This window comes from Motacilla alba, chromosome 3, assembly GCF_015832195.1.
Source record: "Motacilla alba alba isolate MOTALB_02 chromosome 3, Motacilla_alba_V1.0_pri, whole genome shotgun sequence".
NCBI classification, from domain to species: Eukaryota; Metazoa; Chordata; class Aves; order Passeriformes; family Motacillidae; genus Motacilla; species Motacilla alba.
The window spans coordinates 61,296,906-61,313,625 of NC_052018.1; the positions used below are offsets into that span (position 1 = coordinate 61,296,906).

The 16,720-nt window shown below is 37.0% G+C and overlaps 1 protein-coding gene across 3 annotated transcripts in view; it reads left to right on the forward strand.

Moving 5' to 3' along the window:
- The window catches only part of TMEM181 (transmembrane protein 181), a 33,923-nt gene that overhangs the window by 13,112 nt on the left and 4,091 nt on the right, over nt 1–16,720 (forward strand). For all 3 annotated transcript variants that reach the window (XM_038132360.1, XM_038132362.1, XM_038132361.1), the window contains exons 3-16: nt 3,027–3,082; nt 3,965–4,055; nt 4,606–4,724; nt 5,815–5,934; nt 7,861–7,941; nt 8,901–9,000; nt 9,727–9,857; nt 10,481–10,572; nt 11,626–11,683; nt 12,326–12,428; nt 12,525–12,576; nt 13,167–13,249; nt 14,321–14,410; nt 16,008–16,074. In XM_038132360.1, the coding sequence (XP_037988288.1) occupies nt 3,027–3,082; nt 3,965–4,055; nt 4,606–4,724; nt 5,815–5,934; nt 7,861–7,941; nt 8,901–9,000; nt 9,727–9,857; nt 10,481–10,572; nt 11,626–11,683; nt 12,326–12,428; nt 12,525–12,576; nt 13,167–13,249; nt 14,321–14,410; nt 16,008–16,074 (1,243 nt within the window). The remainder of the gene's footprint in view (nt 1–3,026; nt 3,083–3,964; nt 4,056–4,605; nt 4,725–5,814; nt 5,935–7,860; nt 7,942–8,900; nt 9,001–9,726; nt 9,858–10,480; nt 10,573–11,625; nt 11,684–12,325; nt 12,429–12,524; nt 12,577–13,166; nt 13,250–14,320; nt 14,411–16,007; nt 16,075–16,720) is intronic.

The following is a 16,720-nucleotide window of genomic DNA, read 5'->3' on the forward strand; positions in this document are numbered from 1 at the left end:
TCTCTACCTCTGCCCTGTCCTTCACCTCCTTTAGAGTAAGAAGAGCTCCCAGACCTCGGAGCCATCCAGTCCTGCCTGACTTGGAAAGAAGGGTGGGTTAATTGGAGGCAGCTGCTTGGGCTTTTTATGCCCATCTGTGCCTTGTGGGCAGTACATTTTTCATAATAGCCTCCAATAATAAAATTTGTCTGTGAAATAAAACCTTCTTTCCTGCTATTTGATTTATTATAGCAAGAGAAGGTCTAAACTGGTTTTCAGTTCATAGAGGTTAAACGCTGGTATTCCTGTGACTTGCTGAAGGATGCTGAAGGGCATTATTTGGCCATTAAAATACTGCATCAACACATTTGCAAAAGTGCATTTTATGATAAAGGGGGAAAAACGTAATTATTTAATTTAGTGTAATTGGGCTATTTGGCTTTAAAATTGAACAATATTTGTAGTTGTGTAGTTATACTGCCAGGCTGCAAGAAATGAAAGAAAGTTGTTTTATGTAAGAGTAGGCAATGCTCCTGGAAGAGAATACTGAGTGTTTTGTTCCTAATCAGTAGCAGAGCCTGAGAGGGAGCTGTGCTGGTGCACTGTGTCTGCATGCAGAGTAACCTGGTGGTATGGTTACCTTTGGCCCAGGGGACTTGGCTGCTGTAAGCAGCACTTGGTCATCTGTACCATGCTGTGGTCCCAGGCCTTGCCTGTGATCCCCTTCAGGAACTGGCATGGCTGTGGGATTCTTGTCCTTGTAAGACTGGTTTGCTGGATAGTTTGGCTGACAGTGTTCATTATTATAACTTAAATGTTTTTAAAAGAATGCTGTTTACCTTGGGAGGAGATCCACTGAACAATTACTGTGATATTCCTCATGGCTTTTGTTGACTGCTTGCTGCTTGCTTCCTGTGAATAGAAGGAGGGGCCCTAACAACAGAGTGCTCCCTCATTAAAGGGTACAGTCTGAGAAAAGCTCACCAAACCCACTAAGTAAATGAAAGTGTGGGAGATACATCCATATTTTCTGTGCTACTTAAATGTGCCATTGCCCTGGCTCAACATCTATATCTGCAGTTTGGGAAGCCTGGCAGAACTCTTGATTTTCATCTGAGAAATCAATACAGTTTGATCAGAGATGGATGCTGCTCTTACAGTTCCTATGACCCAAAACAGACACAGACTTGTTTGGACTTTTTTCCAAGTTGCACTCACTCTCTTTCTCTTTTCACAATGGGTCTGTGTTATCTTCGGAGTGAGACAAGTTCAAAGAAAATCCAAGGTGCAGAACTCATTTTTGGTAGCTGTGCAGTTCATCAACTCAGGGTAGTTCTTAAAGGTATTATGTTAAGTGAGCAAGACTAAAAGAAAAACAATAACTATTTAAATTAGTCTCCATCTGTTAGCAACGCAGCCACAGCATCATTTTCTTTCAAAAGCTTTTATATATCACTTGCTAGAGAAGAGGCACTTATAGCAATAGAGCTTCATTATTTGTGTGGTTGCTGTTCTTAAGAACTTTCACTGTGATTTCTTTGTCCCAATATTGGTTCATATCTTCCAATTAAAAAAATAAAAACCCTTAAAAAAGGCTAATTCTAGTTGTTTTGTCAATACTTAATTACAGACATATGATGACTTACCAACTGTGAACACCTACTGAAACTCAATTTTGCTTTTTAAAACAAAAATTACTTTCAAAAATCTGGTTTATATGTACTTGAGAGCTGAAAAGCTCAATGATGCAGAACTGACTTTATAGTGGGTGGCTGTTAGTGATGTTGCACTGCAATTCTAATATGAAATTCTGGCTGTGATGGCTGAAATTCTTAATTTTTCCTTTTAAGTCTGTAAGATGGTTAATATTGTTATTAGAGTGGTTGTAGGAGCCCAAGCAGTGCTGCATGTTTAGAGCTGTCATGACAGCTAATCTATCTTGGACTTAGTGATTCCATGCTGCTCATTTATAAGCTTCCTTCTTTTCCATTCTTTCTTTGTAGTAACTTTGAAATGTTTGGTCTGTGTGCAAAACTGCTTTTCTTGCATAATTTTTATAGTACTGAGTTTGCAATTCAAAGAGCATATTTTGAGGGTTAAAAAAATGCCATTAAATTGCCAGACCCAATATATACAGGGAGAGACCATTTGGACAGAGGGATCTCCCTGGCCCAAATACAGGTGTATATGTCTTGTTCATGTCCCTACCTGCTATCCATCTTCCCTGTATGTGTGTTCACACCCTGCTGTGTAGACACAGATGTTTTCCTACTCTTCCCTGTCACTTTCTTGGTTTAGTGCTTTTATGTTTTGTGTACATAAAAACACAAACACGTGTGCATTCCTCTTGTCCTCAGTACTCCCTGCTCTTGTATGCCTAAAGGGAAATTGTTCTGCTGTCTGGAACCACCATATCAGGGGTTACACAGAAGATGGGGCTTTTCTCACAGGTGCAACACAAGCTGGAGGACAAGAAATTCCAGTTAGATATTAGGAAATTTTTCTTACTCTAGTGGTGGTTAAATACTGGAACAGGTTTCCCAGACAGGTTGTGAGAGTCTCTGTCCTTAAAGATGTTAAAGACTTAACTGAACATGGCCCTCAGCAGCCTCAGCCAATTAAACAAGGGGGTTCTGTAGCTGAGTGCTTTCATGACTACATTCCCATAAAATCCTGGGAGATATATATACATATATAGATAGATAAAGATAGAGATATATGTGAATTAAAAACTACTACTAAAATTGTAGTAGTTTAGAGTACACATTCAAGGCTTTTGACGTGGAGTTCTTGATTTATAATTTACTTTATTTAATAAAGCGTAGAAATACCATGGCAGAGATGCTTAAAGGAACCTGCAGGTCAAATTTATAAATTATATTGAGATACCTGAGTGCTTTACCCTTTATCTGAAACACTTGAAAAGTGGAATACCATTTACCTGCTTTGCAGGGGGTATTTTGTACAGTCTTTTGAAAACCTATATTTACATCATCACTTGTATACTTCAATATTATTTTCTTTCTTCCTTCTTATATATTGTGTAGGTCCTAATGTAATTGAAACTTCTGTAGCAAGAACTGACTTAAATAACAGCCTAAAGGTAAGAGTTAATAAATACTGTTGGATTATATGAATGGCTTTATTTGATGCTAGTAATGTTAAACATTTCTCTCCTTTCCCCCCCAGTTATTTTAAATATTTGAACTTTTACTGCAGAATGTTTTAGTGATGCTTTCCAGTTTGGAGCTGAACATGCAATATTGTACTACCACTGTGTTACTTCATGAATAGCCCAGCAGCAATTTCTGGACTCTTACTGTTGTGAGCAGGTCAGGTAGAGATTTCTAGTATGTTACTGCACAGCAGTTTCTGATAAAGAAGCACGTGAGTTTTTCCCTGGTGAATTAATGTTGGAGATTCCTGTAGGGGGTTCAGAAATAGAAATTGAGAACATGCATTGAAAAACAATGCACTCAGTGGCAACTAATGCTATCAAATCAAATTAGAGAAGTCTTTCCTGTGTGTAGGTTTTATCTGTTAATGATACCTTTCATTCTTTTGAACTGAATGTGGAATTTTTAGAAAACCTAGTGGAAAATAGGAATTTTTGAACAAGTTTAAAACTGTGAAGCAGATGAAGGCCCACAAATCTGACTTTTGATGTAAAGGGCTAAAAATTATTTCTTACGTTCAGGCTAGGCCTCAGGATTTTGTTTCTCACATCTGAACTTTTCTGTTTTATTGCTGCTGTTTTTATAAGGTTTAGGTAGTTGTACCTTTCCTTACTTCAATGCTTTGCAAAATACACGTGCTGTTTAAGCTACTTCTCTGGAAGACTTCCATGTGAGCTGCTTATCGTGCTGTCCATAGAGTCGCACATACAAACCTCTTCTCAAAAACATTGTCACAAGCATCGTTGTAACTACAGATATGTCATGTAACAGTATAAAGGCTGGTGCTAACCTTGTGGGTTTTTTTACAGCTGAAGCCATTTAATTTAAGTTCTCCACCACTGTCAACTTACAACCAGCAGCTGTGGCTGACCTGTGTGGTTGAGTTGGATCAGCACGATGGTGAGAATCTGACCTAATTCTCAGGAAACTGCTATAGCAACCTGTCTATTGTATCTTTAATTCCATCTGTCACACACATGATCCTGTTGCTTTCTGGCTGTGGGTTTTTCCTCTGATATGTTTTTCTTCCACCTCACCTCCCTCCCTTGGTAAAGACATGGACAGCATTGAATTGACATTGAATTGTAAGAAACAGGAGTAGGGGACAAGTTGCTTGTTATTTTTGTGAAAACAATAGTATCTACATAATCTGTGTATTTCCTTCTTCATTTTAGGGGGAATTAGATGTGTAGATTGTAATGATATTGATTTTTCAATACAGCTTCCCTGTATATATGTGAGAAATACTGTATTAGTAATTGTTATTCTGTTAAGATTCAGTACAGTGACTTACTGCCTGTGTATAAAAATACCCTACTCCAGTAATGTATAGCTGGGTAAGTCTGAGTAGTATTTGGATAGCATATGTGTTTTAAACGATTTTGGAGCTCTATTTGAGATTTAATTTCTGCATGTAGCAATAGATTAATGTTTTCTGTTTTAATTCCAGTATCCCTCAAGAAGAATGTGACTATGACAGTCAGAGTCCTGGGAGTGGTGAAGGATGGAAGCACACCATACGTTAACAATCAAGTTCACAATCGGACGAGGTTACTCAGTTGTGCACAAGTATGCACTTACTTAAACAAAACTCTGATGTGATGTAGTGCATTTTCTTTAAATCTGTGTGCATGCTACTTTACATTGCAAATAAGAATGTACCTGTTAAACATGTCTCAGGAAAGACTCTACAGGACAGTTTTATTTATATATATATATATATATTTATACATGGCGATATAGGCAGTAATGCTGACAAGACACCTGCCTGTCCATCATTTTTCTGTTTACTTCTGTGAGTTGTGTCTATTGCCTGTTAAAGATCCCTCTTGTTAGACTTGCTCTTTGTCAGTAAAGCAGTGGAGTGATGTTCAGTCACCTAAACAGGTTTAGCAGTACTGAAGAAAGGGATGTTGTAGCAGAAGATTTGATATGGGGTTCCAGAGGAGAGAAAAATTCTTCTCCTACACCTTGCAGAATCTGCTTGAAATCAGGCTGGCAATTGTGTTCTGAAAAAGCTGCATTTTTTGCCACTGTGAAGAAACATTTGAAGATTCTAATGTAATTTTCACTGAAATTTTTAAGCTTAAAGACATTCAAAGCAGCTTCTCCAGATGCAAATCCTTTAGGAAGGACATAGATGAAGTTTTTTATTATAAGCATAATATAGTAAATCAAGTATTTTCTTTATATATAGATATATGCACATATCTAAGAAATTTGCAGAAATTAATTAACACTGCTCCATTAGATTTAATTACACTGCCAAGAGAGCAATATACTTGGCTTTTCTCTTTTCTCCTGTTAACTTTTTAAATGAGTTAGTATAAGGTAGCCCCATCTCACCAGCTTGAGTTAGTGACAGAGTTATTTGGTTTCATCCTGGTGCAGCAAGCAGCTGCTGTCACTGGCTCAAGTGAAAAGCTAGCACTGTTTATTGTTCAGCCACTGCTACACCTGATTGACTTTATCAGTTTCTTCTGCTCTCTCTGGTATCTTTCAAGAAAGTCTTGATTAGACTGACTGAGATTGATTAGATACATAATAAATATAATCAATATTGGACCATTTAGGAACAAATTCTCCAACCTATACTAACAGTGCGTATTCTGGAATAATTTGAAGATTTCTGTGTTCTATTCTCTGTGTGTGTTCACAGAAATGCAGTGAAATCATTGTTGCTCACCTGGGCTACCTGAACTACACTCAGTACAACATATTTGTTAGCTTTGAAGATCTAAACAAGTTAACATACACCATCCAGAATATTACTTTCACAGTAAGTATAAAGGTTTAGTCTAGTAAAAGAAATCTCTTTAATGCTGTAGAAGTGTGCTTTAACTGCAACAAAAAAAGTATCAGATTTTTGAAGATAAATAAAAAAATGCATCATAATTATTTTTTCTGTCACTACTGATGTCAGAGCTATTATAGCATATACTGTTGATAAGAGTCTAGAGTAATTTTTTAACTCTAAAAGGAAAAAAAATCTCTGAGAACTACTGCTGCTGTATTCTGTAATAGATAAATTTAGTCCGAGTGCTGGGAGATATTTTTTACAATAGGCAAGTTAGATGAGAACATCCAGGTTTCTGCATTTGCTTATAGAGATGCTGCCTGTCTGCAGGATGGTATTTTTTTACAGCCTCTCCGGGAGGTGTATTTGAATTAGCAAAATTTTCCAGACTTCATAAAAGTGTGAACTGGAAAGGTTTAACTAACTCAAAGGAAAATGAAGAGATTTCTTTGAGGGGCACTGTGCTTATGAGGAAAAGAATTGGGTTTTTTTCAGCTAACACAAGCAGGTTACTAAAATAATTCGCTCAAATGATCTCTGGTGGAATAACTATCTCAGTTAATAGTGCTAAAGTGGCTTATAAAGCACTCATATAATGTGTATTGATTGACACCAGAAAGAAATTTAGAAACATTTGCATTGGGAGAAAAGAGAACTAAACCAAGTTTATAATACAGGTTACTCTGGTATATTTACCTGTATACAGCATTCACTGTGTCAGAGCACGTAGCAACCAAAAATCTTACTGTAAATCAAAAATATTTTTAATATACGAAATTAACTTTATAAATATTAATCTTTTTAATACTCCAGTGCATAAAGCATATAATTAAAAATAAGCTCTAAGGGGAAAAAAACCCTAGGCTTGCAAACCCTTTATTTGGTTCCAGATTTCAAACAGAACATAGTATTGGGGCATTTATAGTTGTACAGTTTTTTATCTTCCTTTGCTGGCTGCCTTTACGGCAGACCTGTATGCAACCCCAAAACAACTTCAACCTAAACTTTCCTGCAGCAACTAAAATTGTCACATTTATTTCATTATTACAATTGTTTATGGTGATCTCAGTTGAAATCAATGGATTGCCTTTTGTATAATAAGTTTCTCTACATATAATTTTCATTCTACATTTGCAGTTTAAAAAGACAAGACAGATGTTGACAGATTTAATACATTGAAAGGTAAAGCTTGTTCAGATGAGCAGAGCATGTGTTGTGCCAGGGAGCTTACATTTCAAAAATGGCTTCAGAAACATGCCAGGTATGAGATAAATTGTCAACAGAGCAGAGTTAATGTAAACTGACATTTTATAATTGATATTTATGCCTTCTAATAATTAGAGTAGAAGAAGGAGGCTTTCCCCCTTAATCTTTGTAAAGATTTCTGTGTTTCTGGTAAGCTACTTATCCTTCCTTTACATGATTGTCTCTTTCTTAACTTCTGAGACAAGTGAGTAAGCTTTAAGAAAATAGACTTCTGACAGGAAGTACCCCTGTACCTTTCTGACTTCTTCATAATCAATTTATGCATCTGACCTTTGTAATACAGAGCAACACACTGGATTTACTCATTTATTGGCATTCAAAGTTTGATTGAAAGTGCAGTTGAGATCAATGAAGACTATCCTATTTTCCTGAGAGTGCTTTAATACATGACAGCAGTATGTTAGGAAGTGGCAGGATAAAATAGAAGCAAGGCTATTGGGCTGCTTTTCTTATCTTTTTATCAGATAGTCCTGTGATTACAATTTGTCTTTCTTTTTCCATGGTGACACCGTGGAATTTGGTTATACCTTTAAATTTTGAAAAGCCACAGAACTTTTCAGTATCTGCAGTAAAGTGCTAATTACTGATGTCATACGTGGTTTGTCAAGATAGTATTCATTGGGCTCTTCTGTTTTCTTGTAGTGGAAGACCTATAATCCAACCTTTTCACAAGTGGAGATATGGTTCCGATTTGTCTTTGTAGTTCTTACTTTTATGGTCACGGTAAGATTTTCTTGCAGCTTTTCTGGAATTTATTATGTAGGCAGCTGATAACCGTGCTCTGTAATGCTGTGTTTAGGAATTTAACCCCAGGCAGCAAAGTTGACATGTCACTGAATGGGTGTAAAAATGTTTCTGAAATACTTAGGTAGTTGCTGCTTTTATGTTTTTACAAGGGGTATTGAAGGGAGATTAAGAAAATAAGATAAATGGGAAAACTTGTTTTTCTAAACTCTGGGCTTGGATTGAACAGAAAAAAAAAATTGCTTAGACAAAGGAAAATGTGATGAGATGCTAAAGGAAAGTATTATTTTGCAGTGTAGGTAGGCTCAGGAATAGGATGGCCAGAGTGTGGGCTCTTTGACCTTGATCTAACATTAAAGTTATCACTGCCTTGCATGTGGGCATGGGCCAGATGACCTCGAGAGGTCCCTTACAACCTAAATTATGCTATGATCTAGATGGTGTCTCCTCTCTAACCTGTCTTGACTCCTGGAAAAGAAGTGTTTGGAAAAAAAGCCAACATAAAATTTAAAGTCCTGAATTTTCAGAGCAGGGACACCAAAGGATTACACACTTCCATAGCATTTTTCTTGCTGATGATGTTGCTCAGGTAATTGTGAATATAAAATGCAATCTGCTTTTTTAAAAAGTGAGTTCAAGTGGAAGTTGTTGATAGTGTGTGGCCAGTAATGAGGCAACATCTTCTTTTTCACATGTTGCTGATTTTCAGGTGCTGGCTGGTTTACTTCCCAGTTTGCTTGAGAAATTAAGTAATTTGCATTGGGGTCAGTGAGCAAACTTGAAATAGAAACTAGGAGACCTGGTGTCCATTTTACAGTGTTCTCAGTGGAAAAGGCCTCATGAAATAGCCTTTACAGTGTGCTGTGCTCTCTCTTAGCTCTGGTGAAACCATTGAAGGCTGTATTCCTTCCTTACAAACTGTTGTTGTTGTTTTATAGTGTCTGTTTGCACATTCCCTGCGGAAATTCTCCATGAGAGACTGGGGTATTGAACAGAAGTGGATGTCCATCCTACTTCCTCTCTTGCTACTTTACAATGGTACTGGTATCCTTGAATTTTTGGGAAGGCACCTTTTTAAAATAGAAGCAGGAAAAGAAAAGACAAAAAGAGAAGGCAAAATGGAATTTCTCCTTGAACTTATAAGCAGTTGTTTATAAAGCTTCAGAAAACTAAATTTGAAAAACCCATCCCTTTCCAAGTGTAGCAAATTCAAGGGCATAGTGAGTGGGTGGATTTTGTTCTTCTCAGTCACATCAATGTCAACTATTTATTATTTAAAGCTCTGATTGGAATAGGTGTCTGCCATGCTTAACCTTTCAATTTCTGTTTGTCTGCTGTCTTCATTTTTCAGATATTCACACTTTAGTTAAAAATGGAGGCTACTCCAGTAGCCAGTAAAACACTGCAAATTCTAGCACTTTCTAGCAGTACCAAAATAATATTTGCATCTTAGTCATTGTATGATAATTTTTAGGTTGTCACCATTAACAGTGGTTTAATAAAAAGTCTAATAAAACCTGAAATCTTCTAGAAATGTTGGCAACCATTCAAGATTATTCCTACAGCAGAGTGGATTGCTGCTGGAGGCCTTGTTTTCTTTGTTAATTTATTTAAAATAAAGGAAGCTCCAGTTTCATTTACTGGGGTAATTTGAAAAAATCTAGGCTTTTTTTTTGTTCTGCTGAAGTTGGATTCTGCTTTACTTTTCATACTGAGAGGTTTTTTTTCTCTGTGTTTAACTTCTTTTTTCTTGTTTCGTTACAGATCCATTTTTCCCCCTTTCTTTTCTGGTGAACAGCTGGTTTCCTGGAATGCTGGATGATCTATTCCAGTCACTGTTTCTGTGTGCATTGTTGTTGTTCTGGCTTTGTGTTTACCATGGTATAAGAGTACAGGTAAGAGATGCAACAGTATCTTCTACTTACTGAGGAGACAGGGCTTGTTTTGTTCAGTTCTCTCAAAAGGTGACTAAAATGAAATCAAATTCAATGAAATCAAATTCATTTGTTTGTTACAAAACAAACATTTATTTTTTTCATGAAGTACAATGTGACATGTGAAGCTTTGCAGTTAGAATGATTTATGGTGAAGTCAATTATTTTGAGTCAACCAAGCCTAAATGCTTGTCCCTAAATGGGACAGTCGTCAGGATTATGATGCCATTTTGCTTCATTCTTGCTTGAAGGGTTTGGATGTTGTATGTGGCAGCTGATTGGTTTTTTAAACTACTTTAAAATACTACATAAGAGAAATAGGAATGCTGGAGCCTATGCCTGTATTTGGGTTATCAGTGAAATATATGGGACCTTATAAATAGGATGCTCCAACTCTACTTCATCTTATTCACACAAATGATGATACAATATAATGTCTTCCCTAGTCACTTGTGCAGGATAAAAATACAAAAGATGAGTCTCTTAACTCAGTTCACGTTGAGTGATGATAGTTATTCTGTCAAGAACAAATAAAATCTCAAGTGTGGGTTCACACTTTCACCACACTTTTGTTTTCTTAACAGGGGGAAAGGAAGTGCTTAACTTTCTATCTGCCTAAATTCTTTATTGTTGGGCTGTTGTGGCTGGCCTCTGTTACACTGGGAATATGGCAAACGTAAGTAATTTAAAATGTGTTGCACAAGAATGAGCTGAGAGTGTTCAAGAATGAGAAGACTGTGTGTACCTAGTGCTCTCTATTTCTTAATGCTCGGATTGTGATAGCGGAATGAAGTTCAAATTCTTACATCTTTCTGTTCTGCAAATTGTGATTGATTTGAAAACAGTTCTCCATGGACAACTAGTAGTAAATAACTTCATAAATCTGAGTGTGATCTAGAAATCATTCTACTTTGTCAGTATGTCATGGCTCCCTACAAGAATCACTCTAGTGCTATGGCTCAATTAGCATTTAGTAGCTGAAGCAACAGTTTCTCTGTGGCTAAATATGACATAGTTTGACCAGACTTTCTTGACTATTAAACCTGCACAACTGGTACTGACATGGCTTAGTCAAGCTATGCTGTCTTTACTCAGATCTCTATTATTTCACTTGGTTTAGGGGTTCTCCCTTTTTTTTCCAATTTGTTGTGTTAACATAAAGGTGTCACTCTTCCCCACCCAAAAAACTTCATCCATTTTAGTACATTTGTAGTTTTATGCTGTTTTAGTCTCAGGTGTTTGTCCCTTATTTTATCTCTCAGAAGGAAGATACCTTCTAACCTTCTCCTTGCCGTTGTTGAAAGCAGTGCAGTTGCAGGAAATGCTCATGCTGTTAGTAGAATTGCTATGAGGGAAGGCCTCATGCCACAGTTTTCTAAGGATAAAATGTAGACACTGAATTGTGAAGACTTGTAGGAATCCTGAAGGCTTGTAGGAGCTTACATGGTATGCATTTTTCTAACAAACAAGTGGGGAGATAAGACATGATCCCAATTTAAATCCTCCGTATTTCTTCAAATTTAGTTTGCTATATATGGTAAATTGTCATGACTCCATTGGAATTGATGGCATTGCACCATCTTACACAGCCAAACCCTTTTGTTATAAGCTCTACATAGTAACCTTAAGCCTTTACTTTGTGAGTGGGTTTCTTGGTCAGCACGTCTTTTTAACCTTGTCTGGAATTGTGCATTTTTAATCCCACTTTTTAATTTTGAATCTTTTCTAGCGTGAATGAAGTACATGACCCTACATATCAGTACAGGGTTGACACAGGTAATTTCCAGGTAAGTCAAAAATTACTTCTTGCTGTCCAATTGTCAGGTACAGTTAGGCAATATAAGGAGATACAGGCCTGATCTTTTATAAAAATATATAACACAGTTTAGAAAACAGAAAATGCTGGTCAGACAGTCTTATTCTGACTAGAGTACTTTTTGCTTTAGATCATGAATAGACCATATTGATATCTGTCCCATTGAGAAAAGTAAATTGTCTTGCAAATCTGGAGACTAAACACCACAGATTTGTTTGGATTGAAAGAAAAAATTTTTAGTCAGTTGTTCAGTTTTGTACGTCTTAACTCTTGCCAAGGTCCCCTACCCTAGTACATTTCAGACTTTCTTGTTGTAAAGGAAGATTTGATGCACATGGGTCCTTGTATTGTTCTTGGGAGCTGTGTTTTTAGAGAATTACTGAGATTCAGCCAACTCTGAACTCAGTTAACAAAATCTTGGTTTCTATTAAGCATCCTTTCTTTACATTCCCCAAAAACCTCCCTGAATGCACCATCCTTGTTTCATGAGCCTACTTTCCCTGCATTAATGGACCATTCGGTATTGTGATTTTGGGAACTAATTATTTCTGTTGACAGAAGAAGGACTAGATGAAATCTTATTAAATAATAAAACCTAACACTGTCCTTATAGGGAATGAAAATCTTCTTCCTTGTGGTGGCAACCACATACATTCTCTACCTTTTGTTCCTGATAGTGAGGGCATGCTCAGAACTTCGAAACATGCCTTATGTTGGTAAGGAATACTTCTTTTGATTGTTTCCAAACAAGCTTGTTCCTCCTAGATGTAGGTGTAAATTCACTGATAATAACTTTTCTCAATCTTTTTCAGATCTCAGGTTAAAATTCTTGACTGCATTAACTTTTGTAGTGCTTGTCATTAGGTAAGGCTTTCCAAAGTACATTTGTCAGTACTCTAACTTTTCTAACCTTTTCTTTCAGGACATTAAATACAGTTTGTTGTAATAAGTTAGTCAATGAAACTTAAGAATGCCTTTTAATATTATTGTGATGGCAAGCATTTCTTAATTTTTTAACCCTTCTTGAGGCTTTTTGAGCCAAGTTTGTATTATTTTGATTACCATGGTAGTGCACAAGATTTAGAAGTTCACTTGGCAGAGCCCTCTGGAGCTTTGTAGGCTTCACTTAGTCAAAGCAGAAGTCTACTGTTAATTTCTTACATTACTGTAACATCTGTTTTCCCTACACCAAGCTGTTATTTGAAATAGCTGTTGACTGTTAGAATGTCTGTAGTGGATGAAATCTGAGGATTTCTGCTTTTCTCAGCTGAGTGCTAACGTTTAATCACAAAAGAATCATTCTTAATTTAGAACTAGCTAAGCAAATATATCTCAAAATAAATGGTCTGCATGTTAACATAATTACCCTCTCATATATTCCTCTATCAACCTACTATTTCAATTTTGCAGCCTAAGGACATAGTACACCTCCATGCTTTATTTTTTTCCCACAGCATTGTTATACTCTACCTACGCTTTGGAGCACAGGTTCTACAGGACAACTTTGTTGCTGAGCTGTCAACTCATTATCAGAACTATATCCTTGTGTGGTGATACTGCTCAAGTAGGAATGTTAATCTGTTTTCATGCAGAAGGTGCTGTAAAATGATGTACCTAAGACTGAGACCTTTGACTTCTAGGTGGACTTTTGTATTTGAGTCTATTTTGTTTGGAATTTCCTGTCAGCATTTTGCCATGGCTCTTCATAAAAGTTGTCTCAGTCTAGTGTGTTCACATCACAACTGGTTGTGATACTCTCCAAGACGAATGAAGTCTTAGATATGCATACCTTATGTATATCTAACTAATTTCAATGAGATATTATGGCAAATTTGGCTGTATTTGCTGCCTCAGTTGTTTGCTCTATACTTACCAGTTGCCATCGGGCATATTAAAATATGAGAAATTAATAGTTTTGATGTCACTGAAAATGCATTTGTGTATTGGTCCAAGTCTACATGTGATACAGGTCACAACAGAGAATTTAAGTGGCTTGGGAGAGACTATTTCTCTCTGTTGTCAGCAGGATTGTCACCTGTATTCCTGGCCCTGAACCATGAGATCCTTGCTCTGTGTGACTGCAGCTGCTCTGGTTGCTGATTAGCTTAGGTATGAGTTGGGAGGTAGGAGAAAACAATATGTAAAACCTTTAGTATTCACCTAAAACAATAGCAGGAAACCATTTTCAGAGTTCTATTCACGTGTAGTCCTTTATCCTTCATTCTTCATCACTGTGCCAAGGAAGAACTTTTTTAAAAATAAACCAAACTAAACCCACCTGAACACCCAACTTAATCTGCTTTCTTTCAGCATTCAAGGCAGAACTATTTGATTGACCATACACTCCACTGCTCAAGAGCAGACTGTACCTCAGCAAATGTTACTTGTGTTAAAGCTTTGTTTTTAATGGGAGCTTTACCTTGAGATAGCTTGAGTACATTAGTTGTCATTGAATTTAAAACGTGCAGTTTTGTTTAGCCACTCATGCTTACAAACTTGAGTAAGGTAAACATTCTTTCCATTGAAACAGCCTGTGTATGGGTTGGGTCTTGTTTCCAAAGTTAATATGTATGGAACTATATTGAGCAATATCCTTAACACTTACTACCAGCAGAATTCTTATCATTTTATGGGTTATTGAACTTTTATCTCTACACGTTAGCCTTCGTGTATTCCCCCTCGAAGAATGCACTGTACGGTAAGTGTGAGCCACTGTCTGGCAAACGTGGATGACAAGAGCTGCCACATTAGCAGATGCTGTGCAATGTCTTTGTATTCTGGTTGTCTCATTACTGTTCTGGTGTGCTTTGAGTTAACATAAGCAGAAGCTGCACTCACTGCTCCTGAGCAAATTTGTATTGAAAATATGAAGGAACACATAAAATGTAATCAACTGATTAGCTGAGCTTGAATTCTTGTGCACTTAGATCAAGTTTACAGTCAGTACAGTGTTTGCATGTAATGCACCAAGCTTTGAAGTGACTCACAGACAGCCCTTAAGGAACAACACCCCTTCATTTGTACTTTGTTCTAATAAAAGTTAATACAGCAGCATGCTGGCAAACGGGACTCTGAAATCCAAGTGCTGTTGGAAAAATAGGAGTGAAACTGATTTCTAATATGGGAGAAGTTTTGGAGAACTTGCTATGAGGAGGGCTGCACAGGGCCCATGTAAGGAGGGACAAAGGATTGAGTCAATGGCAATTCTGGTTTTGCATTGTGATATAAAGGATACAGTCTGATTAATGTGATGATTATAAAGCATTTCCCTCACTAAAAGATAAAGATCATCAAAATAAATATTTTTACTGAGTAAATTCTCTGCTTTAAGCATTCTGTTCAAGGTACAGAGTCATAGAAGAGCCCAGGTTGGAAGAGACCTGGAAAGATGATGTGGTCCAACCTTTCATGGGAAAGGAGACCTAGATGAGATTATCTAGCAACCTGTCCAGTCTTATCTTGTAAGCTGAGAGCATGCAGGGCGAAGGCACTAAATAGTGGAGCTCATCCTTTCTCTGATTTAGAGTTGAGGTGGACAAAACTGTTCCAGAAAAATGCTACTTTTTCCATGCAGAATGGAAAAAGAACTGGCTGGATGCAGATAAAGTTGGAAGCCTTCTGCTGGGTTGAAGAAGTATTTGTTTGTAGACAGCAGAAGGTAAAATGCTACCATGAAAAAGTTGCTATGGCAAATTGCTAGATGGAATTTTGCTTGCATATAACTATGAACTGCAGCTAAGCAGCACAGATTATGCAAGAAATTAAGCCCTTAAAACAAGCTAGAGGGAGTTGTCATAAATAGCAATTGGAAAGTATGTGTTTCTTTTCATCTCACCATAAAGGTACAAGTTGTTCCTTCATCTCTTTCAAGGGTAGAGAATAACTGGATAATCACTGACTTGCAGTCAAGGGATTCCAACTTTGGTCTATATTTTTAGCTTCGAAATAATCAAGAAGTCTGTGCTTTTTAAATACATATATAATTTTCATTAATAATCAATTTATGTGCAGGTTGAAACATGACACGGGAAATTGCACAGGGGAGGATATGAACTTAGACAACATGAAGAATATTTATCTAAATATGAGATAATTGTCTCCTTAACTCTTAAGAATACTATAATTATGTGGCTGAAGGGTAGTGAATTTAAAGGAGAGAATTCCTGTTTAGATGCAGTTTTGTTGAACTGTAGCTGTGACTGCCTCGGAAGTTGTGTCTGTTGCTACAATGTGGAGTTAGCACTACAGTCACATTTATTTAACACACTAAGTTAACCCTTATTTGTGTTTTCCAGAATCACAGTTGAAAGACAATCCTGCTTTTTCTATGCTGAATGATTCAGATGACGATGTCATTTATGGGTAAGATTATAAAATACCTATGGAGAGTTACTTCTGGTGTGTTATTTTTGTAAATATTCTTTTACATATTAATTAAGTGAAGGGTTTGTTAGTGAAAGTTTTCTGCCTAAAGAATAGAAGTATGGCCTTTTCTGAAACAGAAATACAATGAGAATGCATGTGTTTTGGTTTTGTTTTTTTTTTTGGTTTCTAAAAGGGATTGCCATGGCAGTGAAACAAACAGATAAGGTATTATGATGCTGGTAGCTCATGGTGTCAAGGCAGTAAGAGCTGTGAAGGGAAAGGGCTTCCTTTTTGCACTGGGAAGGACTGCAGGAGTCAGATGGAATTAGCAAAGAGCCATCTCATATGTAAATGCTTCAGGCAAGGAGAGTGGCACTTTTTAAGTCTCCAGCACTTACTGAATAAAGAATAATCAAGTCTAGCAAAACTTCCTTGACTTGGTTGATTTTATGTAATACGAGAATTACAGTAGCACTTGAGACCCATCCCAGTCAGGTGTCTCTGTGCTGGACACTGAAATACACCCGTGATGTTTTCACCTCTTACCAAAGATGCTGAAGTGGCTGGAACAGTGAGGATGGGACCAACATTGCAGTAACCTGAACAAGCTCATGCTGGGATAGCTTGCCTTTGGTTAGTTAGA